Below are 25,181 nucleotides of genomic sequence, written 5' to 3' on the forward strand. Positions count from 1 at the left end.
TTTTTTACTTCTCCAACGCAGGACCGTCCGAAGCGTTGTAACAATCCCAAGGTCTGCAATCTGTGGCACAAGTCCGGTGTGCGCTATATGAAGACATGTCAACCCTGCCCCGACATCTATCCATGGACCGGCAAATCGGGCATACGTTCCTCGCGTATCGACAATGAAATCGAAGATTCGACAGCGTAAATTACAAAATATGTATGTGTGTGGACTAAAAACAACCGTTAGTGGTGTATGTGTCAGCGGAAGGAGTTTAAGTTAAGACCAAGCAAAGCGCAGCCAAGTTAACTGTAGTGGAGTATGTGCGTGCGCTTTGCTAACTGTAAATACGTACAAGTGTCAAAGGAGAATGGAAGAGGAGCATACATACATACATACTACATACTACATATAACTGTAAACGCACAAAATATGCAATTCACTCGTTAGCACCGACAAAACTAAATTTATGAGCTTATGAATTATCGGCCAATCGAAGTTGCCACTAAATTTATTTTCGCATTTTTTTTTTAATAAAAAAAGCAAAACTATTTATTTTAACCTAACTTTTGTCGAAATTTTAGTATTAAATTTGTATTAGTTTTAAATGTGAGAACAAGAAAAAAAAACAAAATATTAAAATTAAGTGGCCACGCATGCGCGCAATACTAGTTGTAGTTTTTTCATGGCAGGCTAAGCGGTCTTCCGCAACTTTCAACGGCATATAATGCGCGAAAGCTTAAGTGGAAGCGCAAAAGGCTTGAAAATGTAGAGTTTTGTATGGAAAAATATACATATTTTAAGTTTTGTTTTCTAGCACGTAAGCGTAGTATGTTTAGGGCAATTTACTATATTTTATATGATATGTGATAAATGTTTGACTATTCGAGCTGCCTCGAGCGTTTACAGTTGAATAGGTACAAAAGAAAAAAGTGGCTTTGTCGAGTGTATGTTGTAGTTTTTTTATAAAGTGAAAAGCGGCAAACATTTCGAAAAATCGTCAGCTAATTTAAGTGAAACACCTTATTCATGCAACCAACTGACATAGTTGCCAGATCAATAAAATAATATTAAAAAAATAAATTTCATAATTTTACGTGCACATTATAATAGACATTTTATTACAGTTTCGAACTTGAACTTCGAAATTTCGACTTTTTATAACTGTTTATTAATTTTGATAATTTTCCAAGAATATTTTCGAACAAACAAAATTTATTTATTTTTTTAATTTTCGGTATTTAATACAGCAAGTGATATTTTATTTTAGTTTCGAACTTAAACTTCGAAATTTCGAACTTTTTATAACTGTTTATTAATTTTGATAATTTTTCGAAAATATTTTCAAAAAAGCAACATTTAATTTTTTTATTCTCAATTTTTAATATTTTGAATTTAATATTTTTCGAATTTTTATAGCACATTTTTTATAGCATGCAATAAACCACACTTCATAGGCAAATAACTATCATATTATTAATCCCTACACATATATTTGTATATTGTAGCTCGTAAGCGTAGTTTTATAGCAAAAATTCACTACATTTTTCTATTTTATAGCAATATTTCATTTAATATATTATTAGAACTACTAAATAAATGCATAAATAACAGAAAGTAAGTTAATATGTTGTTGAAAATAAATCAATATTGCACTAGATGTGATGGCAGACAAGCTATAAAATACATCAAATTAAATAAATGAGTATAAAATATAAAAATTTTATAGCAAATAATAATTTTTATGGCAAAATTTTTTAAAATTTTTTTTAATTCTCTTCGGTTTTCATAATTTTCTTAAATTCAAAATTTTTATAAAAATAATTAAATAAAATATAAATTACAATTACATTTATTTACAAAATCCATTAAAAAAATAGTTTATTCTTAAAAAAATCATATTTTGTATAATTTATCTAAAATAAAATCACTCGATTCTTTTTTTTTTTGAAAAATCATAAATTTCATAAAATCATTAAATAACAAACATTACAAATACTAATAACGAACAACATTTTTTTATAATTTTTTTTTAAATTATTTTTTCATTCAAATATTTTATTGTAGTTGCCACACTGCCGCTATTGTAATATAGTATTAAGTAATGAAATATAAATGCATATAAACATTTATAAATAATTTAAATTAATTAGCAATAAATCACATACATTTATTTATATTTTCTCCTTATAATAATTTTTTCATTACACAATAACTGTAAAAAAAAACCAATTGTAATTTTCAACAAAACTAAACCTAATTGACATCGAAAGTATTAAAAGTTTTAAGAGATCGCGTCAAAAGTGAGTTATTGGACACATATTCAACTAGAAAATTCAAAATATTATAGAATACATATAGTTTTAGGTTATGTATAGGCGATAAGCAACAATTCAAACTGTTATTTCAAATTCTATTACATAACGAGTGAATCAAATATTTTGTGCTGACGACACGTTGAACGAATCGAAATCAATGAATTATTACAAATAAAGAAAAAATTATGATTATACAATACCGTTGTGTTTCACTAATACAGGGGTACACAAAAATTTTTCGAAGGGATTTTTTAGGCACGCGATTTGGTGAAATTTTCTCATAGAAAAGAGAGCGAAAATCGACGAATATCACGAAGTTGGTTGTTGTTGTTGTGACATAAAATTTTGCCGAAATGTTTTTGAAGAATACTGCCGAGTTGACATTCCTTGGCTGGATCTAAATTCAGTTCCGTTCCTATCATGTAGAACGGACTATTGTGGGAACGTTTGGAGGTCTCGACCATCAGACAAATGTATTATACTACTCACCCTTCAAAAAATAATCCATAAAAGCTCAAACTAAAGCTAGAAATTTTCCAAAAAATACTCTTACTTTAATACTCTCTTAAAATGGGTCTTAAAAGTATGACCCCATCCAACAAAACTACAGACGACATTTCTTCATAAACCCCGTTTCACCGCTAAAAAAAATGAAAAGCTTAAAAAATATGGATTAATAATAAAAATTGATGCAACACAGACTGCCCACAAAATCAGATATCGAAACTCAATTATCTGCAGGTGTTTTCCAAATCAAAGTACAATAACAAAAACCATAAAGCTACGACTAATTGAAAGGTGACGACCCATTGCGTGCTACACTCAACGCCGAGCACAACTGCAGCAATAATAATAGCAACAATAAGCGCATTAGTATATTAATTATAAACATGTAGGGCTAATAAATTACAAGTTAGCCTTGTCCAATGTGAGCAATAAAACTCCGAATATTGCTAAATAGATAAATAACAGCACTCGTAAGCCGAAAGCAGCAGAAGTGCGACCGTTAACGTTGTGACAACACAAAACTCTTTGAGCAGCATGCCGCCCAATTGGACGTGCTTCCTAGTAGGAGTTGCATTAATACTTTGCGGCCTACAAACGGTGTATAGTGTACCTCCAACTGAGGCAAAAGTGGAAAAAATCGGCTGCGTTAGTCCCACTTTGATTAGGCGTCACAATCTTAACCCCCAGCTTTACGGCAGTTGCGAATATGGGCAACGAAATGCAACGCTGCCACTGCTTCAACGCTTGCGTCGCGAGATCAAACCCATATTTCGAGGACACCCGAAACCGCGCGCCGAGGTACTGGCAAACAAGTTCCACATGAATGCTTTCGGCTCCGATCAAACCGATTCGCTGGTGCGTCTAATTAATAAAATCGCCATCGAGTATCTGCACAAATGTCCACCGGTCATCTATTATGACAGTTTCGTAAAGAAATCGGAGGGTATGATATTGGAAAGTCTCTTTAAGGTATATACAAAAATTGGTCGACAGAATGTAAGTATTCAAACAGAAGTCTCTTACAGACCTTTCCCATCACCTTTTATCATGGCGAAATCAACGAACATTATAAGCCTATCAATCCGAGGTTGAAACGACGCATCGACAGCCAGTGTAAAAGTTATATACTCTTTCTCTCGGATCCAGAGATGACGCGCAAAATTATTGGACCACAAATCGAAAGTCGTGTAGTGCTGGTGGCACGTTCAACACAGTGGAAGTTGAGAGATTTCTTGTCCTCCGAATCTTCTTCAAATATTGTTAATTTATTGGTTATAGGCGAATCACTGACCGAGACACCGTTGCGTGTGAGTTTTAACATATTACTTCCATACTATTAAAGTGAAGGTTAAAGACGTCTTTCTTGTATGCCAAATCTAGGAGCGTCCTTACGTGCTCTACACACACAAACTATATACCGATGGTTTGGGCTCTAACACGCCCTTGGTGCTGACCAGCTGGATTGGCGGCGCACTTTCGCGTCCTCATGTTAATCTCTTTCCGCCGAAATTTTCAAACGGTTTTGCCGGACACAGCTTCCAAGTGTCGGCTATAAATCAGCCACCTTTTATATTTCGCATTCAATCATTATCGAGGGGCGGCACTTCTCACACCGCTTGGGATGGCTTGGAATACCGTTTACTCAATATGATTGCGGCGAAACTTAATTTTACCATTGACGTCATAGAGCCACCACGGCGACCGAATGTAAAGAGGTAAACCTTATTGTTTCAAAAGAGTTTCTTAACACTGTTCTTCCTAAACTTGTGCATTTCTTCAGCATCATTGACAATATAATGTATCAAGTCAGCACTAAAGCGGCCGACGTCGGCATGTGTGGACTATATATCACAGACGAACGCATTACGGAAACCGACATGTCCATTGGGCATTCACGTGATTGCGCCAGTTTTATTACGCTTGCGTCCAAAGCGTTACCAAAGTGAGTGGTAGAATATATATTTCTCAAGCAGTAAACCTCAACTTCTCCATGGAATTCCAGATACCGTGCTATTATGGGCCCCTTTCAGTGGCCGGTGTGGGTTTGTATTGTAGTGATTTATTTGGGCGCAATATTTCCGATAGTGTACAGTGACCGTTTGACCTTGCGTCACTTGATCGGTAATTGGGGTGAAATGGAGAACATGTTCTGGTATGTCTTCGGCATGTTTACCAATAGTCTCACCTTTTCGGGTAAATACTCATGGACCAGTACACAGAAGACATCGACAAGGTTGCTTATAGGGTCTTATTGGTTGTTTACAATTATTATAACGGCGTGTTATACCGGCTCCATCATTGCGTTCGTAACACTGCCGGCTTTTCCAAATACTGTGGATTCCGTTAATGATTTGTTGGGTCTTTTCTTTCGCGTAGGAACGCTAAGTAAGTAAAGTAGGAGTTAATTGGATTCATCATGGGCATCCTTTCATAAAAAAATGTCAGCTTCTCTGAAGGACCCATTGTCAAGTCAAGCTCAGAGTCCAAAATGGTTCTAATAACCTGATCAAAGTTTCATTTATCTCTTTGCCTCCACGTTTCCTTATGCAACGTCTTTTCAGACAACGGCGGTTGGGAGACTTGGTTCCAGAACTCCACGCATGTCCCAACAATCAAATTATACAAGAAAATGGAGTTTGTCTCCAACTTGGAAGAGGGCATTGGCAATGTAACGCAAAGTTTCTTCTGGAACTACGCATTTTTAGGCTCTGCGGCACAACTGGAGTTCATGGTACAGAAGAACTTCTCCGACGAGTAAGTATGTTTGTAAAAACTGGGTATATCCTCATCCTCATATCTTTTCAGCAACATTTCCCGTCGTTCGGCGCTGCACCTCAGCGAAGAATGCTTCGCGCTATTCCAAGTTGGGTTTCTCTTTCCGCGTGACTCAGTTTATAAGCGCAAAATCGATTCAATGATCTTACTCGCACAGCAGAGTGGTCTTATGAATAAGATACTCAACGAGGTCAAATGGTCCATGCAACGTTCGGCTAGTGGCAAACTGCTACAAGCGAGTTCGGCCAATGCGCTGCGCGAACGTATACAAGAGGAACGTCAGTTGACCACCGCCGACACGGAGGGCATGTTTCTATTGATGGGCATCGGCTATCTGCTCGGCGCCATCGCGTTGCTTTCCGAAATCGTAGGCGGCATAACCAACAAGTGTCGGCAAATAGTGCGCCGCTCACGCAAGTCCATTTCCAGTGCGTGGTCGTCCAAACGCAATTCTGAAGACGAAGAAAGTTTGCGCACAGCCGCCGAACAGTTGGCACACGACCAGCGTAAGGAGGCCAAACGCAAAGCGGAGAAGCAAGGTTTCGGCGTGCGTGAGTTCAACCTCACAAAGAAGACGCTGCAGGAATTGTACGGCAACTATTACAAGCAGGAGCCGAATTACGTTTTGAAAGATGGTAAACTGTTGCTGGAAACCGAGGCACTATCGGCCAGTTCCACCGATTGCAACTCGCGTGGCTCCAGCGGCGATGTGCCCGCCAACAGGTTAACACATTTACATAGCAAGAAAAAGGCGATGCTGGTGGCCGAGATAGATGTAGAGCGGGAGCGTGAACGTATGGCGGCAGCGGCGGAGGAGTCCTTAGCGGCGCTGGATGCGTGTCTTAAAATGCAGGAAGATGCGAACAGCAGTGAGCGGAGTGATGATGACGATGCAACATATGAGTATGAGCTATTTGGTAGTTTGGTGGAGCCCGAAGGACCGTTGAGCACAAAATTGAATGAACTCAATCTCTTGACTGACGGCGCCGCTCTGCTGAAGGCGCTTGAAGACGAGTCAGTAGTGGTTGAGAAAAGTTAAAAACAGTTACACAATATTGAAAAAATGGAAGTTTATTTCAATTATGCGTGCACCGATTTATTGATGGCAGTTACATGTGAGATACATATACATAATTATTATAGTTCGGCTTAAACTAAAAGTGCGCTTATAATTGTATTGTTTTTTTTTGGCATCTACGCTTTGTATTTGTATTTGGTGCTAATTATTAATTATCAATAAAAAACAGTTACACAACAGTAAATTCACATAAATAGCTTCATTTTGGTACAAATCTAACCGTTCACCGTTGGTTAGAGCTGCTTTGCGACTTGTATAAATAATTGCGATCGATACACACTGAACGGACATATAGTTGGCATACATACAAATATATACATAAATTTACAGTTCGGTCTTAGCGTTATTTGTTATATTTGTGTCGCCCTCATTGTCGTCATTTATGTTTTCGTCTGCAAAACCAAAATATGTGAAAGAGAATCAGTTGTTGAAACTAATAAACCAAAAAACAAATAAAAATTAAAAGTTGAAAAAAAAATAACAAAATGTGGGTGTGTTGAAATACAGCTACCACTCTTACAACTAATAAAAACAAATATAATATAGTAAGATAAAAGAAAAAAATATTCTTTATCGAATACTAAATATCGGTTATTTGCTATAAGTTTGTATGTATGTGCGTGATTAAAATATTTTTTAAAAATAAATAATTTAATTTCGTTAAATTTGCTACACTTTGATTGCTTTTATTCACAGAATAAAAGGGAATTTGCCTAATTAATACTTTCATATACTTTTGTCTTGTATTGCAACTGCTTATAAACGTTACGGTTCCATATTTTTTGGTATTAAAGAGACTTCATAATTAGATCTTCTAATTGTTTGGTGTCAAATTGTGGATTGGCGGCGTTCAGCGATGCCTGCGTATTAAGCCAATATTCGGATGCTGCTATATAGATGGCTACAGCTGCGCCCACAATATAGGCGATGTGTGTTGAACTTTGGAAAATGACACAAGTGGCGATGCATAGACCAAAGTAGGTGAGTAAACGCGTGATATTAACGAATTTGTCGCGTTGCTCAGTTGAGTCATCTATGTAACGCATGTAAGTATTTAAAATATATTTGTATAGTATAAACACAAATTAGTTGCTAACCTCAATTATTACTTTTTTTAAATTATAAATTCAGTCTAAATGTACATACCTAGGCATTTACCATCCTTCAACACATATCCGTCAGCACACTTTTTACACATATCGGGCCCATCACCGTCACAACCATCACAGGAACGATCACATTCCAGGCATGAATATGTGCCTTCATCGTTAACACAAAATTGATTGGGGCGACATGGTCGCTTCTGTAGCAAGCATTCATTTATATCCTGGCAGCCGACTGGATCTGTGCTCATAAGCCAACCGTCTTTGCAGCTACGGCAAGCTAACGAACGTAAGCAGCAACAATTAGTTAAATAAATACGTTGATAAATAATTTAATAGATATTGACATACCTTTGGGACCAGCACCAGTGCATCCATTGTCACCGCAGGATTTATGGCATGTGGAACATAACATCTTTTTGCCATCATTGTAGGCTTCATAATAATTATCCGCGCACTTATTACAATTATCGCCTGTAAAGCCAGCATCACAAGCGCATTTCCCATTGCCTTTACGGCTGCCAGAACCTTTACATTTTCCTGCAATAATATATTAAATATTTTCTGTTAATTAACACTTATATTGATAGTCAACACAACTCATACAAACTCACCATTGCCATTACAATCAGTGCAGGTTTTGCATTCCGGGCCGTAGTGTCCATCTGGGCAACACACTTTCAATTGTTCAATACAAAGCCAGGCATGCAGGTCAGGCAAATCGGTTTGTTTATGCAAGAACCAATCCTCTAGCAGATGTTCATGATCATTGGCCATGGTGTGACATTGATCTTGTCCACGTCTAACATCACTACATAAATGCTCTTGCACCTCCACCAAACGTACTTCACTGGTTTTGTATGAACGCAATTTTTCCTCCTCCCAAGCAGCATCGCCACCGGCATGCTTACCGCGACTAGTTTTATCCAAACCCTTTACACATAAAGCATTTATATTACTAAGAGCAGATAAATATTAAATAAAATTGAAGCACCCACCAACTTAAATGACTCCACGAGAACGGTACATGATTTACAAGGCGGTAATTTTGATGATTTTTCTTTTTGTTCCAGCGGCGACCTATCAAAGCCTTCTACAGCGCCGCAATCTATTGCTAGCAGCAGCAGCACACATAGTTGAGGTAATATTAGAAAAACACGTAACATTTTTAGAAGACTTTTTATATTATGCCGGCGTTGACGTTTACAAAAACTTATTAAATATTCGTTGGTTTACGTGGATTTTACTTATCTCTAATCGGTGAGGCACTAATATTTATATCCCTCAAACAAATCTTCACAGACCGATAGGCCTTTTTGACAGCTGTTTCTTTTACGTGTACATATGTGAAACAGGGTTGCATTAGTGAACAAAATTTTGCATAGCAAACAAATTAATTTAAATTAATACAATTTTAAATAATTTAAATATTGCTGCAAATAAATATTGAAATGCAAATAGAATATATTTCCAATTGTAAGTAATTTATTATAAATATATCTAAATTATAGTTAACATATCCGACTTTTTAATTATGACAGTTAACATTTTTCGTAGTCTTACAACACTGTCATTGAATGTCAAGTGGAAGCGGAACTCGCGCGCGGAAATGTATATCGACGCAACAATTCTCTTTAAAAGTTAAATAGTGAATTCTATAGAAATTAAAGTGCGAAATATGTTTTGGTGTTGATTTGTGAAATTTATAAAACTAATTATAACTGTTATTAAGTGTTAAAGTGTTAAATGTTTGAATGTATATCCTAAAATTCGTGGTGTTATTGCGTGGTGTGTGCTTCTTCCAGCGGAAAATCCAGAAATTATTCAGAAAAGCAATTAATGGGCTACAAACAGGTACGGAATATATTATTTATTGTTTTACTCTAAAAAAAAAGCTTAATACATTATAGAATTATGAAAACATCGTTCATCGTAGTCAAATAGATTGTATAACTCTATGAGGCATCCTTCGCTGAGATTATGCAAAAATGGTTCGCCACCATCAGAAATATAAGTAATTTCCTCTTTTAACATATAATTGTCATTTATTGCTGTAGCACGATATGTGAACATTTCCTCGTAATGAGATACACCAGCAGCCGTGGCAGTGGTTATGTGAGACGCTTTGAATCGCTTTACAGCTCTCACTTCACGTTGGTAACGGTTTTTGATATGTCGACCTATTAGTGGTAGACATTGCCTCCGCTCCGCCTTAGTCACTGAAAGGGTAAAGAGTATTGCAGTCGGTATATTTATGCATAATGAAGATAAATCGAAAGTATACTTACAGAAAATGCTGAGAATTCTATGTGCTTTATGTTGTTGTAAATACATCCTCTCATGTGCGTAAAATATCTCTTCATAAACACCCATTATATAGTAACGCATTTCTCTAATCTTTTTCTCATTCATGAAGCCGTATAGATTCAAATTCTTGTTCCAATAGAATTCTAAGCGTCCTTCATCTAAGCTAAGTTTCAACTGTTTGAACATCTGTGAAAATTACAAAAGCATATTTTAAGATTTCCCATTCATATGATATCACATCACCTACATCTGTAATGACATCACAAAGTCTAGAATCCCAGTAAGAATTCTCCACCTCAGCTGTTTTCCATAGGAACAATGTCTTTATGTAGTAACTTTTTAAATTCGCCATATTCGAATGACTATCGCGGAATTTCTTCATTATTCTTAAAGCATTTTTCAACGCTTTCTTATCCTTCATCAGTTTTTGCTCCTCCGCAAAATACGAGACACGAAACGATTTTTGACCCTCGACTGGTTTAGGTATGCCATGCCTTTCAGCTGACTGTCCCAATACAATTGCTGGCACGAAATCCACTGAGAACTTTTGCGGCTCATCCACAAACATTGTATGCGCTGGTCCACAGCGCCGATACACGAATTTGAAATTCTTCAAAACGCCACTGCTTTTCATAGCCAATAGTGCTTTGTCGAAGCAGCTTTTCAACCAAAATTGTAATTTCTCTATGTTCAAATATTCGCTTTCATTTTCGCTAGTAGTCCATGTCCGCAGCTTCTCGTAGATTAGTGAGTCACCTTTTTCATTCTTTAGAGCATTCAAAACATTTTGCACGTCAATAAAGACATTGCCCGGACAATCGGGGTCTTCTGTGATGATTAATTCTTCTTGCTTTGGAATTTTTAGAAAGAATACCAAGTCGTACTCATCTGGATGACCCACTTTGACGTTGTCACCATAACTACCTGCATTATAGAAGAGTTAATGATGTAATATTGGCAGTTCTGTTTAGTTACTTAAAACTTAAGACTATAAAGCTCAAAAGGACAAAAACTTAAGGACTTCTTATTCGATATGTCTTTGTATCTGGTCACCATAGCATCCTGCATTTTAGAAGAGTTAATAATAAAACTGGCAGTTAAGTTTAGTTACTCAAAACTTAAGAGTCAAAAGGTCAAAAACTTAAGGACTTCTTATTCGATATGTCTTTGTATCTGGATATCTGGGGTCTTCAACATATATTCATTTCTTTATATTAATTAATGTTTAAATTGTCTATTATAAAGTGAAAAAATTCGAGAAAATTCAATATTGTATTATATAAAAGTGGGCGTGGCTCAATTAGTCTCCGCATACTGATCAGTTTGACACGTGTATCATATTTTATTAGCTATTATAAACCACCGTTAAGTGTACGCAATCAATACACTCTCTACAACATGTTACGTGAGTATCGAGAGTATACAAAAACATCGCAAAGGGTGTGTCACGCCTGAATTGAGAATTTAAATGAATTCTCCTGAATTTGTTGTAAAAGCTCTATGTTACTACACATGCTATGAGAATTGTAAAATATATGAAAGATCTTAAAGCTTTATGCTTCGCTAAAAGCTCTTGAGATAAAGTTAAAGTCATCAGAAACCAAACAAATTGTTGTCAACCGGACAAACATACCACGACGATGAGTGGGCAATATCATTGTACATATGTACATAGCATATAACATCTTCTAGATAAGCGGGCATTAAGGCAAACAGTTTATAGTGAAATTGTTGCAATAGTTTTTCACGCAACAATTACTTAACCGCAATTGCCTATGCGTACATACATTAAATTTTTTTTGGAACGCATTGTTTGAGTCATACCTTGCAGCTGTTGGCCATTGAAGAGCAGTTTGAACAATGGACTTTGAGCTTTCAAACTTTCAAACAATTTGTTTCGTAAATTCTGATAATGTACCATATATGCATGTCTTTCGCTATTTATATTTACAAAATGGTTTATTATTTTAAAAATATCTTCCAAATTAATTGACATAGCGCAGACAAATATATATATGTATGTATGTATGTATTAAACTGCTGGACAAGTGTACTTGAAATCACCAAAGCAATGTGCGAGCTATTGCATGTGATTTGTTTGATGGCATTTGAAACAATGTGAGGTGTGAACCTATGCAAATAGCAACGAACACGAAAAGACATAATTCACAGTACATACAGTAGCAAACCTTTTTCGTGGGGAATTCTCGGTGGTAAGATAGCCGCCGTCTTGGAAAAATACAGTGCTGTATATATGGAGTACTTAAATTTTTAAGACTTTAGTCATAAAATATCAAAAATTAAATATATAGTTGTCTTATATAAAGCGAAATTATTTATTTATGCTATATTTCATTCTCAAGTAATTCTTAAAATGATTAAAGGTGTGGTCGCCTCCCTGTTAAAATTTTTTTAAAGAAAAATATGTCCTGATTCTAATGAATAAGTATTTCAAATCAACGGGTTGCGAATTTTCGCAGCAATAAAATGGTTCTATGTTCCTCATCAAACCACTAATATAAATACTATAACGGTAATATAAAATTTTCAAAAAATTTAAAGAGCCAAATGGAGTATTAACAACCCAGGTATGAATTTTTATTTTAAAATAATCACAATAATTATGAAAAATATTATTTAATATATATTTAAGTGCTGTTCATCAGACTTGCAAATTTTCGTGAAGATTAAATGCTAGCACAACACCCCAATTACCACAATTGTAGCAAAAAAAAGGGTACCACACAACCCAAGTACGCCTCAGTGGTGTGTAAAAAGATGAAAAATAATGTAAATAAACCAAATGTTTACTACTGTTTATACTGAGTCATTGCCTTTCTTGACTAGCGAAAAAGCAATGAGTGCAGTGTGCACTTGCTGTTAATTGCTCGTTCTCTGTGTAGAGAAAACATGTTTATGCATGCAAATTCATGATTACTAAAAGAAATCGTATTTTTATGTGTAAAAATATTCGTTAGGTAACTGTGATCGGCTAGCACCAGGATAAGAGTGAGATAGCAATAGTGGAACTCTTGGAATAACAAGGTAAAGTAGAATTGTTGGATAATAATACAAAATGTAATAAAGAAAGGTTTAAACAGAACTGTTAAATCTGGTGAAATTCTCGTTTCGGAGGTCTAAAAGCGCACAGCAGAATGCTCAGTTTACCCTCCATTTGGATGTAAGTGAACCCTCGCAAGGACATGCAATTTTAAAAGGGAGTATGAAATGCATGGGGCTCGGAGATTCGTGGAGAATCCATTGATCGCAAAGAAGCGATCTAAGCTCAATCTGTGGATAAGACGATATTTTTACTGCGAACTTAATCTTTGTGGGTGATGAATCTGTATACATTTAATGAAAGGTTAAATGTGGGTATCGCCACATATCATCCCTGCTGCAAAAATGAGAAAATCGTACAAGTGATTTTTTGTTTTTACTTTTTTGATTTCTTTGCTTTGTAGTAGGAACATCAGGATTGATGTTGTTGGTATTTCCAGACGGATTGGAATTTCGATGTTCGTTAGCGTCACAATAAATGAATGCTGGTTTTAGCCGATCTATGAATGTGCGTGTAGGTTTTCTATAAAGATCATTAGTTGCCTGTTTTGGTTTTCTCTGCACGCACATACCATTTCTATTTCACCATCAAGATTGAATTTATTCGTTTGTTCAATTTAAGTGTGTATGAATTTATGATATGTTAGTAATTACACAACCTGTTAAACGTAAATAATCTTGCGCCTTATCAAAATGGTAACAGCCCTATACTCTGTTTATATCATAAACTACGAAATGTTTTTGTTTACGTGCAATTCATTGTGAGTTTTCATTGTTTTGTTTTTGTTTAGCTGTGGGCTTTTGACTGTTAAAAAATTTGCTTCAAATCCTCGCTTTAAGACCAAAGCACCACAAAGTGATCCTACCGTCATTTCGTTCTGGATATTGTAACAGGTTAAACACTAGACTAGACTAGATCTCGACATTCTGAACGACAATGAGTCCTCGGGCGACACTAATCAACTCTTTGCATGCCCAACGAACACGACTCATATAACACCCCTCTCCCTATGGGCCGACCCCGTAAAAACAGCTCGTTCCCTGAACCTCCTGTTAGATAACCTCGCTGACTAGTTTTATGCTTTCCATTTTATTAATCCCTATAGCAACAAAAACAACAATGGCGTTGATCATAAAAAATAAAATAAAAAAATTTAAATAAAATAAAAATTATTGCGTAAAAAAATAATATATGATATAAAAATTAAATTAAACAATTAAAAAATAATAATATATAAAAAACCGTTAAAAGTAAAAGATCTTTATATTTTTTTGTACACATCCGTACGAAATTTTATTTGTATTATTTGATATTTATTGATATTACTTTTTTTCATCTCTGTATTACATTTACATATGGTGGAAATAATTGTATGTTTCAATTGATTTGTGGTTATGTTCATAATATTTTCTTATCTTTAGTATAATGTATAGCTTCTTGCTTTAACGTTTGCGTTTTTCGGGGAGCTTACGTTTAGCATACAGAGGCAATAAAATTGTTGGTCATTGGTATATTGTAGTTTTATTATGATTATTAAATTTTAATAAATACGTTTTATATTTGATAGAGTTTTTTTTCATTTGCTTCAGTTTAAAAATAACTAGCGTTACATCATTGCAATTTGTATTGTATGTATTTTAATTTAGCATTTAGTTTTGCAAAAATTTCGAACAATTTCTTCTTGGATACGCGTAAAAATTACGTAGGATAGACGTCAAACATATACTTGTATACTATTAGAACCTCTCACAGACGCGCCACAACATTTTGCAACATCACACAAATTCAAAAATTAACATTTTCTAACAGCGAATATACAAAAAAAAAAAAAATTGTTGTTGGACAAATTAAATTACAAACAGTTGACACGTGTGAAGATTACTTGAATTGGGATATTTTTTTTTCATGCATATGTCGGTTAATTTTAGACAACTAAAACTAAATTATATTAATTAGTAGTTAAGAGGAACGCAAATCAGTATGAAATCACGCCAATTTCGTTTTTGGTGATTTTCATACAATTTTTTTTCTTTTTTTACTAAATTGCCTTCATTCACACATTCCTCTCTTGTAATTATTTGCAATTGTGTTCTCTCATGTGCACACACAGGAGAGAAGGAAAAAGCCAATTAAAATGAAAATAATTAAATTAACAACTAATAATTACGCAACTTTACACTTTTTAGCACACGGCGGCTGTGTTAGCTGATCAGCACCGGCGTCTAGTCAATTGATCTGTAGCGGCTTTGCCTGCTCCCACGCGAAACCGTCACGTCCAAAGTGTCCATAAGTACTTGTGCGCTGGTAGATTGGCTGTCTGAGTTTCAAGTCTCTGCAAAATTAAAATTTTTATTAATTTGTGAGAGCTTAACACAAACAGAAATTTCAATGCAAACTTACTTGACAATCATGCCCGGTCGCAAATCGAAATTACGCTTAACAATATCGAGCAATTCCTTTTGCGACTTGTGAGAGGTGCCATAATCGAAGACGGTAATTGAGAGTGGCTCGGCCAAACCGATGGCGTACGAGACCTGCACCAAGCAGCGCCTGCAAAGGCCGGCTTTTACCAACGATTTGGCTACCCAACGCGCAGCATATGCGGCCGATCTGTCGACTTTAGTAAAGTCTTTGCCCGAAAAGGCACCGCCACCATGTGCGCCCCAACCACCATAAGTGTCGACGATAATTTTGCGTCCGGTCAAACCGGCATCACCCATCGGACCGCCAATAACGAACAGGCCGCACGGATTTATATGCACAATTGTGTTGGCATCGAAATATTTGGCTGGAATGACTTCTTTGATGACCTTATTCATCACTTCTTTGCGCAAGTCCTCCAAAGTGATCTTCTCCGAGTGCTGCATGGACACGACAATGGTGTGCACGCGCTTGGGCACAGCGGCGCCCTGATTGAAGAGGTACTCGCAAGTGACCTGCAAGTATAGAGAGTTAGTTAAGAATTTAATCAAAATTTGCATGTCTGTTAGCGGCATGACTCACCTGTGTCTTTGAATCGGGACGTGCCCAGCTGAATTCGCCTGAACGACGCAGCTCAGCCAATTTCTCGTTCAATTTGTGTGCCAAAACTACAGTTAAGGGCATGCATTCCTCGGTCTCATCGGTGGCATAGCCGAACATGATACCCTATAAGAATTTACAATACTCCATAAGTACGAATCCTTAAAGCTTTACAAGACAACATGCAAAGTAACAGAAAGCTTACAGTTTGTGTGTGGTTAACAAAAGCAACATAAACAGTTAAAGTGTTAGTAAGATAGTAGAGCAAAACTAAGGTAGGAAGCTACAATAAGCGCAAAGCATAATGAGTGAGTATGAGTAAATGAACTAAGCAGTTTTAATAAAAAGAAGTCAGAGTTTCGAAATTTTTTCTATTGAGTGAGTAAAATTTGGCCCAATACATTGAAATTTTTTTTGTTTTTTTGATTTTGATTTTGATTTTTGAATTTCGTTATGGTAATATCAATTAGCATTAATTTACAACTTGAGAAAATGGTTTGCGAAATTTACGTTGCTACAAAATAATATACAAACACCGAGTCCGTGCACCAATGCCAATAGTATGTGTGTGTGTGTATGGTGCAGTACATTACAATGCATGAATATTTTTGAATTTCCAGAAAAATAAAAAAAAAACTTTTTGGAAATTCTCACACAAAAATACCAAACTTCATACATATATAATTAGTGCTGCAAATCTACGCGAATCTCTTTGGCTGCGTATATGTGTGTATGTGTGTTTATTATGCGCGCGTATGTGCTGATGACGTCGCAAAAAATTAAAAATAATGCACTACATTTTAAATATTTTTTTTTTACTTTTAGCAAAAAAATACGTATAAAAAATATTTTGCGAAAAAAACCAAAACACGTTCAAATTTACATTTGTTAAAGTACAGTAAGTGAAAATATAAAGGATAAGCAACAGAAACGCATTGAAATTATACGTAAACACGTTCACACCTGGTCTCCGGCACCGATTTCTTCATCGGCACGATTTATATGCACTCCAGCTGCGATTTCCGGCGACTGTTGGTCCAATGCTAACAAAACGTTGCACGTTTTATAGTCAAAGCCTTGATTTGCAATTAACGGAACGTTATTTTTTTTATTTCGTATAAAATTTCGATAATTTTTTTTTGAAACGAAAAAAGAGAGAAATGCACACAAAATAGAAATTTGTTGTTTTTATGTTCTTTTTTACGATTTCTTAATTATGCCACGAACGAGGCAGAGATTTCAATACATAAATGTAGCACTAGAGGACGCTTTTATTTTTTTGAGGTTAGGCAGGTGTTGTATAATTTAAGTTAATCAAACAGATTTTATAAATAAATTTTTAATAAAAAAAAATATTTCTATGCGCAGTTAGTGGGCGTCATTTATATAATTGAAATCTGCGCCTGGTTACAGCAATTACTATATAATACAGTTATAGAGCTAAGTTTGTGGGAGCATTAAGCCATAAATATTGTATGTGAATGGATATTTCCGACGAGTTGGACAACACAACATTAACCCAGCTCAAAGCAAACCACTTTGAAAGTACTTGAAATGGATGTAGTAGACCCGGAGTACTAGGCATGCGCTTTTTATATTTTTCTTTTTTTTTTCAAATTCATTTCAAAATGAGTGAGAAACCATGAACGAAGTTGGTGCAACACTGTAGACACTGCGTTGCAGCGCAATCAACTCCTGTTATGCTAAATATTTCTAGACTTGAACATGCATTATTCATTTGACGCAAATCTCATTGTTTCTGCTATCATTTGAGCTTGAAATTACACTTTCTTCTATTCGGTAAATTATTTTCTTTTGGATTATGAGCAGTATGTATGATAGGCCAGCCAGTTAAACAACAACAAAACAAATTCCGTTTTTTTTTTGTGAAAGAAATTTAGTTAAATTCCAATACCTGATCACCAGCGCCTACATCGTCTTCGTCGCGATCGACATGTACACCATTGGCAATATCGGGTGATTGCTGCTCGATTGCAACAAGTAAATTACATGTTTTCCAATCGAAACCTTGAGAATTTTGAACAATGAATGGAATTTCGTTTAATATCATTTGCGTACAGTTTGGGCGTGTAACCGTTATATAACGCGTACATATATTATTTTTGAGCCACTGAAATTTGGAGTAGTTTCTATAGCTCAAACGTTAACTTACCTTTGGAGGAGTCGTCGTAGCCAATGTGTTTGACTGTTTCACGCACGACCTTTTGGTAGTCGATGTTGGCCTGCGATGTAATTTCACCGCACAACAAAATCATGCCGGTCTTGGCAACGGTCTCTGCAAAAAAATTCAAAGCACACTTCAATCAGTTTAAGCTCAAGTGTAAATATAGATATCTTAATGTAAATAAAATGACCATTCTAAGCATACGCGTATCTGGGTTTCACATTATTATCGTAAATATTTACGATATTCTGTGGGTGTCGAGTAGTAAAATATAATGTTTCATAACAAAATCCAACTTTGGCCTGAGCTCTCGCTGGCTTTTTACAACTCTATTTACAATATTTCATCAGTTTTAATCGTGGAACCAAATCCATAAAAAACACTAAAATAGCAACGCTACGTATATGAACTACGAATCAAAATCTGTTTGTGCTTGCCATGTTTATTTTTGTTTTGACACGGTGAGGTGACTTTTGCGCACGCGTTAACTTTGCGTCATGGCAAACAGAAAAGCAAAGCAAAGTGGTGGCTTAATGGTCTGAAACCTTATATAAAATTCTGATCCGGATTATCGTGTACTATTAGTCGGACAGCTTTCGGTGGCTAGTTTATTTATTTAATAATAAAATGGTAGTAAGGGCGCTTTTGCTGTTGTTATTGTATGACAAAAAACAGCACGAAGGCTTTGACTAATAACTAGCATACTTTATAGAAAACAGTAGCCAACTAATCACTGAAAACATAACACATTCTTTGCGACAGTGCCACTCAATGGTCACCGAGCTTCATTTGTTTATTTTTTGCTAGTCGGTAATAACAAATAAATTCGAAAGTGGACTTAGTAAAATGCCAAAGGCTTGAAATAAATTATGATTAGAGTCTGCAGACCCGAAAGCTAGTAAAATTTAAAGGCTAGACTACTTTTGTATTTCGAAGTTAATGTCAATTAGCTGAATTACATCGATTACATTCAAATATTATTGAAATTTATTTCATTTCTGATAACTTTCTTCTTTGTAACATATTATGTGAGGTTAGGTGTTTAATTAATCCTGTTGTTGTTGTAGTAACTTTTAATTTTGGTAACAGACCTTAACACGACATAATTACTACTGATGCCAGTATCTTGGGGGAGTTTTAACATATTTTTAGACTTCCTAGTTCACTAACATAACCTAAAAATGCATTTTAGAAAATTTTTCTTCGAATTAATTTTTAATTAAACGTTTGAGATAGCGCCTACTATGTAGCATATGCGTTAGTACATGGAAACCCAGTTACTGCTCTTAACTGTGAATTATACGACAGGTCTTAAATAATAATTCAAGTAGAAAATAATAATACATTACCACATGCTACTTTTGCGTTGGGATCCTGCTTCAAGTGTGCATCCAAAATAGCGTCACTGATTTGATCACACATTTTATCTAAAAATAGAAAATAGAGCAGTGGAAATAGTGAATATACATATGTTTTGTGTGTGTGTTGTTGTATGTGACAAATATCTATATGTACGTATGTATAGGTACTGTATGTGGTATGTAAATATGCATACTATTTGCGTAGGTACATATATATTTATATATAGTGTTTGAACAAACATAAAAATGTAGGAAATCTTAATTGTACTTAAATATATAGATTCTCTTCACGTATATGCAAACTAATGTTAATTAAATATAACAAAATAGATATATATGTAAAATAAAGTGATTCCCTAGCTGCGAATCTATCAACAAAAGCGTGGGAGTTTTGTTTAATAATAAATAGGCAACGCCTTCAAAACGGAATAATAATAATATTTGTGAAAAATTATTAGAAATTCCACTATATTTATGTATGACAATCATTTGAATGCATTTTCTTGTTTGTTGCTAAGCCATTTATGTTTCTGACTAAATAAATTTGAAATATTTTTGCATGCGCTGCAAAACTGCATTGCATACAACCTCTGACTGCATAAAAAATACAATAAAAAAATAAAAAAAAATTGTAAATGCAATTAAATCATTTCAAAGTTGCCTTTAACACAATATTTCTACAAAAATTATGGTGCAAGCGTGTGCATAGTGTATGAAATTAATGACGTCGTTATACTGTCACACGCGCATTTCTAATGCATTTTCTTAGTTATACAAATACATATCTATTCTAAACATATGTATATCAAAGAACAAGCGAAATAGCCAAGGAAAATAAAATTTAGCCAAAATATAATTAAACGCGCGGTCAGCGAAATTCAATGCCAAACTGTCTATGCAGCATAAATGGAACAAGTGAATAGATTTCTACACAAAAAAGCGAACATATAGACAAGACAAGAATATACACTCACAGTGCAATTCGTGCGATCCTGCTCGCAATGCACAGTATATTCTCACGTATCAAATTGGGCGCGTGCAGCGCCAAATCGGCACAAGTGTGCGATATGACACCGTCGCCGTGTTGTGTGACACCACTCACACATAACTACTTTGAAAATCAAATATCTAATAAATATTATTCAGCAAAATAATTGAAAACTTGAAAAAGCATTTGCAACTTTTCAGCGCCAGACATACGACATTTTCAATAAAGTAATAGAAAAAAAATTATTGCTTAACGCGCACAATATTAAATTGCATAAATAATTGTATATATTTACAAAAGTATCGATTTTCACAGATTTTATTGCGGCGCCGTGAAATATTATATGCTTTGCTTTGGGGACAATGAATTCTCTTGGTTCACACCAGTAAGAAATCGGTGTAAGACAATGAACTTTTCCTTTTATCATTTAAACAAAAGGGAAAATAGCAAAATAGTGTCATAATCCTGTAAATAATAGATCACTACTAAGAATTGTGTAAGCCCATGCATGTAATAAATTTGGTTGACTTAGCATTTAGGCAAAAGCGAAAATAGTGACATAATTGTGTGAGGGTTTAGTTTTCTATTTGTAATATTATTAATAATATTATTATTTATAAACAAAAAAATTCTTAGGAAACTAATTTATTTGTCCGATAAGTTGCATTAATCAATTTTAATTAATAGGAAAATCCCGTGTTAATTTAATCTAAATTTTTATTATTTTCTATTTTAAACATGATTTACATGATTTCCTAATCAGTGAAACACTGAGCTTTAGTATATCCCCCTTATTTGCGATTCTGAGTCGGAATTATTCATTATAAAATGTATAATTTTTTTTTAAGTAGAAGAGTGTATTACAATTAATTGTTTTATAGTACAATCGAACTGTACTTTCAGCGTATATTCCACTTTGCGAACATTAGTTAATGATCATTAACATTTATATGTGTTTGAACAATTTCCAAAGCGCAAAATGCTGTGGTAACCTCATTTTTTTCGATCATCAAGTTTTTAATCAGTTTGAGGAAACGATTTCCCTTATCAGCCTACTTCCCTTTACGTCTGGTTTACATAATCTATTCATAGAACTAATGAAACATCGAAAACAGCTGAGCTACGGAATATGTATCATCAACTGACGACAAAACGCAATAAACTACATCAGCCAATCATTGATACGCCAACTGAGAAGATTCCAACCACGTGGTTTTTGTGTAAAAGCAAAGCTCAGCTTTGCATACATATATGAGTAGAGTCCGTATCACAAAAAAAAAATTATCGCTGAGTCGGGTTGAACATTGGCGCCGTTCTTTGTAAACATGATCCTCAATTCATACGGATTTAATCAAAAAATGCTGAAATATATTTAATGCCTGTTGTTGCGATTATATATCAAAATCTATAACAACGAGACAAGTTAAAAGGTGAAAAGAAATAATAAAAAACAAAAGTGTATTGAGCGCGCAATAAGTTGCGACGACAATCGATGGGGTTTTTGGGAGCATTGAATGCACATACATACATACATACAAATATACTGAGGCAACAAACAAAAGTTGTAGCGAGAGCGATTCATTTAAATATTCGTATGCCTGAGCACGGCAGTGATATTAGCAATGCCAGAGCACGCTGAGCGGGAGCCATAGGCCATAGCAGCATTGGCCAAGCACATGGTGCGCATGAATAACACAAACACGCTTTCGCTTGTCTTTCACTATACTTATATTCGTATGGCCAGCTGTTGGAAAATGCAATATTATGTTAATTCATGTGGATATTCAAGTGCCGCAGATGTAAACAAATATCAAAGATAAAAATATATAATCTTATGACGTTGACAGTTCCATTGACATAAAACAAAAATGTATAAAAACAATATTAGTTTAGAATCTACTAGAGCCATATCAGCCAGCAAGTAGCTACCTGGTCACCCTAAATGTGAATATTCTTAGGAGGTAATGTTGCGTTTGTGTGCGTTGCAAAACACGCGTTCTCGGCTATACGAAATACGTAGCATAAGGGAAACAAAAACTCTCACTGCTGCAAGAATTATACTAAAGAATATATAAAAATCATCAAATAAATACATATTTTTAGTTGAAATGGCAAAATTTAAAATTACATGCGTTGGCCGATAGTATTGGTACAAAAAACATTTTTAATTTTTGCACCGACAAATTACGTACAAGAACATAACGTTCTTGAAACAAATATTATAAGGGTCGTCGCGAGGTAGTGTAGCGCAAATTTGGCTGAGGAAACATGTTAAAGAACATACAGCGCGGTTAAACTAGCGAATATATGCTCGATATCTAGAGAAGAATGAGGCGCCGCCATTTTGTAGGTGCTCCATGTGAGCGAAACAGTGTAAATAGTAAGGCAGGACAAAAAGTAAAAATTTTTAATTCCCGTAGAAATTTCACAAAATTTTGCCTTAGGAAACACTCGCCAAGTAGTGATTTATGGTTAAATTTTGTGATGCAATCATGTGAATAACATTATTTTTAAAATTAGTCACATTTGTTTCTTCAAATAAGCATTCAGATTAATTACACTATTTCATTAGAAAACTGTCATGTATTTAGAAGAACCCGCGTCGCGTACCTAAACTGCATACCGTCAAATTCTTGTTAGGGGGTAGAAACTGCATACACAAAAACGGCTCTCGAATAGGCACATTCTTACAGTCGACTTGAATACATTTACACTTAAATGAATTACTAAATATTTCACAATAACTAAATGATATTTAATAATATAATACTTACCGGGATGTCCCTCGCCCACGGATTCAGAAGTAAAAAGGAATGTCTGTCCATCCTCCATGTCATAGGAATCGGTTGTCTTTCCATTGCAGCCATTGGAGTGACCATTTGTTGTTGCGGATGTTAGTGGCATCTTGTTGGTTGCAAGCAGTGTTTTACGTTTGTATGAGAGGAAATGCTGTTGAAGATTAACGAATGATGAAAATCTTGTTGTTTTTGCAGTTGTTAAAGGCAGGGAGAAACAAATTGATTTTTCGCAAAGGAAGAACCGATTTTGTATTGGAATGAATTTAGTTGAATAGGCAGCGTTGTAGGAACCAATACGAAATGTTGAACTCAAATTTACACTAAGCTTTTGAAAAAATATTTTGCAATTTACAAACGGCTGCCTTCCGTATTTATTTATGTAACACAGTATTTTGTGTGAATTCGCCGTGGAGATTCCCAAATGTACACCAAGTTGGCACTCCGTATAATCACTTGACTGTTTCCTATATTTATCGTATTTTCTATTGAACCTTTATTTGTGACTGCCTGTTTTTAGCTAGTTGACTGCTTACTTTTAGTTGGTTGTCACACACACACAATTCTACAATACAAAATGCGTTCAAATCGGCCAGAAGCTGAAAACACGTCCGCACTTCTTGACGGTTGGGTAGAAAAAGAGCGATACCTATTCGGCGCGCTCAGAATTTATATAGCGTAATGCAGGCTAGCAAAAGCAGGAACGGTGGCGACGGCGGTAATGTTCGTTATCGCTACTCTTCCGAATGTTGCTCTTAGCTACGTAGCAGACGGCAAAGACTTGCCGGCGGAGGTTATAAGTTGTATAGGTAATTTCTTTCGGCGATAGCTATCCGCGTTTAATCATCTACTTTGTTTTTATTCGTGCTCTTCGTCGATTTTCACTTTTGTTGCTTTTCTTCCAGTAGAAGTAAAAATACAAAATTGGCTAAACAAAATATTTTGAGGATGATAAATATTTCTATTCTTACTAAAGGACGATAAATTCCAAAGTCGATTTTTCGATATCTCTTTAGAGTTGCAAATATTTGGCATTCGCATAATATTTAATTATCATTCTAAATGTGTATTGGTAGTTAGTAGTATTATATAAAAACAACTAAACTTATAAAAATTTGTGAAAGATAATCTACGTTTTAACCAAACTTTTTCGTTACATAACGCTGTAAGGCTATATATTGCATATATTATATTAATTAACACATGTTTTATTAATCTACACTTCTTCTCTTGAATCTTATCAGATACATGTGTAATGTCGTTTTCAAATGGGATTTTAAATATCACATCCGGTTGGTTCTATTTAGCTGATTTATTCAAAAGCTTACTTTGGTGCTTAGCTTTAAATATTACTATTTCTGATGCCTAAAAGAATTTATTCAATTAAACAATTGGCAAAGATGTTCACTTTTGCTTTCTTCTTCCATTGCCTAACAAAAATCAATTCATAAGCTAATTTGAATTTTTTAACATTAACTTACTCTGAGTTAGCACCAAAACAGACTGAAGCGTTACGCTTATCATTCTATCATTTATATACCGTAATATAATTATATATAAATCCTAATATAAATTATCAGTTCGCTCAGTTCTATGAGCAACCATCTTAATTTCATAATGAGCGGATCTTGAAAATATGTAGGCATGTACACACTTATTAAATTGATAAGTCTGATTCAAAATTTTTATTAATAATAAAA

The 25,181-nt window shown here is 34.9% G+C and overlaps 5 protein-coding genes across 12 annotated transcripts in view; 2 read left to right on the plus strand and 3 right to left on the minus strand.

The window, feature by feature from the left end:
• Positions 1-2,499, plus strand: part of LOC105213079 (mucin-2) — a 139,805-nt gene extending 137,306 nt beyond the window's left edge. For all 4 annotated transcript variants that reach the window (XM_054228175.1, XM_054228174.1, XM_054228177.1 and 1 more), the window contains one exon: positions 22-2,499. In XM_054228175.1, coding sequence (XP_054084150.1) covers positions 22-189 — 168 coding nt within the window. In that variant the 3' untranslated portion in view covers positions 190-2,499. The remainder of the gene's footprint in view (positions 1-21) is intronic.
• Positions 2,500-3,255: 756 nt separating this feature from the next.
• Positions 3,256-6,874, plus strand: LOC105213077 (ionotropic receptor 21a). Its single transcript, XM_011185623.3, has 7 exons — positions 3,256-3,776; positions 3,833-4,114; positions 4,188-4,522; positions 4,588-4,749; positions 4,810-5,192; positions 5,369-5,561; positions 5,613-6,874. The coding sequence occupies exons 1-7, from the start codon at positions 3,342-3,344 to the stop codon at positions 6,619-6,621; spliced, it is 2,799 nt and encodes a 932-aa protein (XP_011183925.1). The 5' UTR covers positions 3,256-3,341; the 3' UTR covers positions 6,622-6,874.
• On the minus strand, positions 6,633-9,101 carry LOC105213066 (cysteine-rich with EGF-like domain protein 2). 3 transcript variants are annotated; one of them, XR_851758.3, is made up of 6 exons: positions 8,762-9,101; positions 8,378-8,696; positions 8,115-8,303; positions 7,807-8,043; positions 7,395-7,693; positions 6,633-7,052 (listed from the first exon to the last, which is right to left on the minus strand). XR_851758.3 is itself a non-coding variant. In XM_011185608.3 (5 exons), exons 1-5 carry the CDS (start codon positions 8,927-8,929, stop codon positions 7,449-7,451), a joined length of 1,158 nt encoding a protein of 385 aa, XP_011183910.1. In that variant the 5' UTR covers positions 8,930-9,101; the 3' UTR covers positions 6,633-7,448. The 3 variants fall into 3 exon arrangements, 2 of the variants coding, with proteins under 2 accessions (XP_011183910.1, XP_011183911.1); XM_011185608.3 differs by having other exon boundaries at positions 6,633-7,693; XM_011185609.3 differs by lacking the exon at positions 7,395-7,693 and having other exon boundaries at positions 8,762-9,100.
• A 558-nt stretch (positions 9,102-9,659) lies between these two features.
• Positions 9,660-11,991, minus strand: LOC105213076 (cyclic GMP-AMP synthase-like receptor). Its single transcript, XM_011185622.1, has 4 exons — positions 11,895-11,991; positions 10,318-10,994; positions 10,052-10,256; positions 9,660-9,982 (listed from the first exon to the last, which is right to left on the minus strand). The coding sequence occupies exons 1-4, from the start codon at positions 11,989-11,991 to the stop codon at positions 9,660-9,662; spliced, it is 1,302 nt and encodes a 433-aa protein (XP_011183924.1).
• Positions 11,992-14,391: 2,400 nt separating this feature from the next.
• On the minus strand, positions 14,392-25,105 carry LOC105213065 (S-adenosylmethionine synthase). 3 transcript variants are annotated; one of them, XM_054228178.1, is made up of 8 exons: positions 24,963-25,105; positions 23,461-23,635; positions 19,687-19,764; positions 18,326-18,448; positions 18,068-18,180; positions 16,135-16,278; positions 15,532-16,067; positions 14,392-15,463 (listed from the first exon to the last, which is right to left on the minus strand). In XM_054228178.1, the coding sequence occupies exons 2-8, from the start codon at positions 23,588-23,590 to the stop codon at positions 15,358-15,360; spliced, it is 1,230 nt and encodes a 409-aa protein (XP_054084153.1). In that variant the 5' UTR covers positions 23,591-23,635; positions 24,963-25,105; the 3' UTR covers positions 14,392-15,357. The 3 variants fall into 3 exon arrangements, with proteins under 3 accessions (XP_054084153.1, XP_011183907.1, XP_011183908.1); XM_011185605.3 differs by lacking the exons at positions 18,068-18,180; positions 24,963-25,105 and adding exons at positions 17,116-17,228; positions 24,018-24,359; XM_011185606.3 differs by lacking the exon at positions 24,963-25,105 and adding an exon at positions 24,018-24,353.
• Between the last annotated feature and the right edge of the window lie 76 nt (positions 25,106-25,181).

The sequence above is a fragment of the Zeugodacus cucurbitae genome, chromosome 3 (assembly GCF_028554725.1).
Source record: "Zeugodacus cucurbitae isolate PBARC_wt_2022May chromosome 3, idZeuCucr1.2, whole genome shotgun sequence".
In the NCBI taxonomy this organism is placed as follows: Eukaryota; Metazoa; Arthropoda; class Insecta; order Diptera; family Tephritidae; genus Zeugodacus; species Zeugodacus cucurbitae.

Excerpts from the sequence above, each read along its gene's own strand:
- LOC105213065 (XM_054228178.1), bottom strand. The coding sequence starts at position 23,590 with ATGCCACTAACATCCGCAACAACAAATGGTCACTCCAATGGCTGCAAT. Across the intron at positions 18,181-18,325 it reads CTACGACGACTCCTCCAAAG|GTTTCGATTGGAAAACATGT; the intron begins GTAAGTTAACGT and ends AAAATTCTCAAG. Across the intron at positions 15,464-15,531 it reads CGACCGGGCATGATTGTCAA|AGACTTGAAACTCAGACAGC; the intron begins GTAAGTTTGCAT and ends TTAATTTTGCAG.
- LOC105213077 (XM_011185623.3), top strand. The coding sequence starts at position 3,342 with ATGCCGCCCAATTGGACGTGCTTCCTAGTAGGAGTTGCATTAATACTT. Across the intron at positions 4,750-4,809 it reads GCGTCCAAAGCGTTACCAAA|ATACCGTGCTATTATGGGCC; the intron begins GTGAGTGGTAGA and ends ATGGAATTCCAG. Across the intron at positions 5,193-5,368 it reads CTTTCGCGTAGGAACGCTAA|ACAACGGCGGTTGGGAGACT; the intron begins GTAAGTAAAGTA and ends ACGTCTTTTCAG.
- LOC105213076 (XM_011185622.1), bottom strand. The coding sequence starts at position 11,991 with ATGGTACATTATCAGAATTTACGAAACAAATTGTTTGAAAGTTTGAAA. Across the intron at positions 10,257-10,317 it reads TTTGTGATGTCATTACAGAT|ATGTTCAAACAGTTGAAACT; the intron begins GTAGGTGATGTG and ends TAATTTTCACAG. Across the intron at positions 9,983-10,051 it reads TAGAATTCTCAGCATTTTCT|TGACTAAGGCGGAGCGGAGG; the intron begins GTAAGTATACTT and ends TTACCCTTTCAG.
- LOC105213066 (XM_011185608.3), bottom strand. The coding sequence starts at position 8,929 with ATGTTACGTGTTTTTCTAATATTACCTCAACTATGTGTGCTGCTGCTG. Across the intron at positions 8,697-8,761 it reads TCGTGGAGTCATTTAAGTTG|GGTTTGGATAAAACTAGTCG; the intron begins GTGGGTGCTTCA and ends TTATGTGTAAAG. Across the intron at positions 7,694-7,806 it reads GAAGGATGGTAAATGCCTAG|ATGACTCAACTGAGCAACGC; the intron begins GTATGTACATTT and ends TGCGTTACATAG.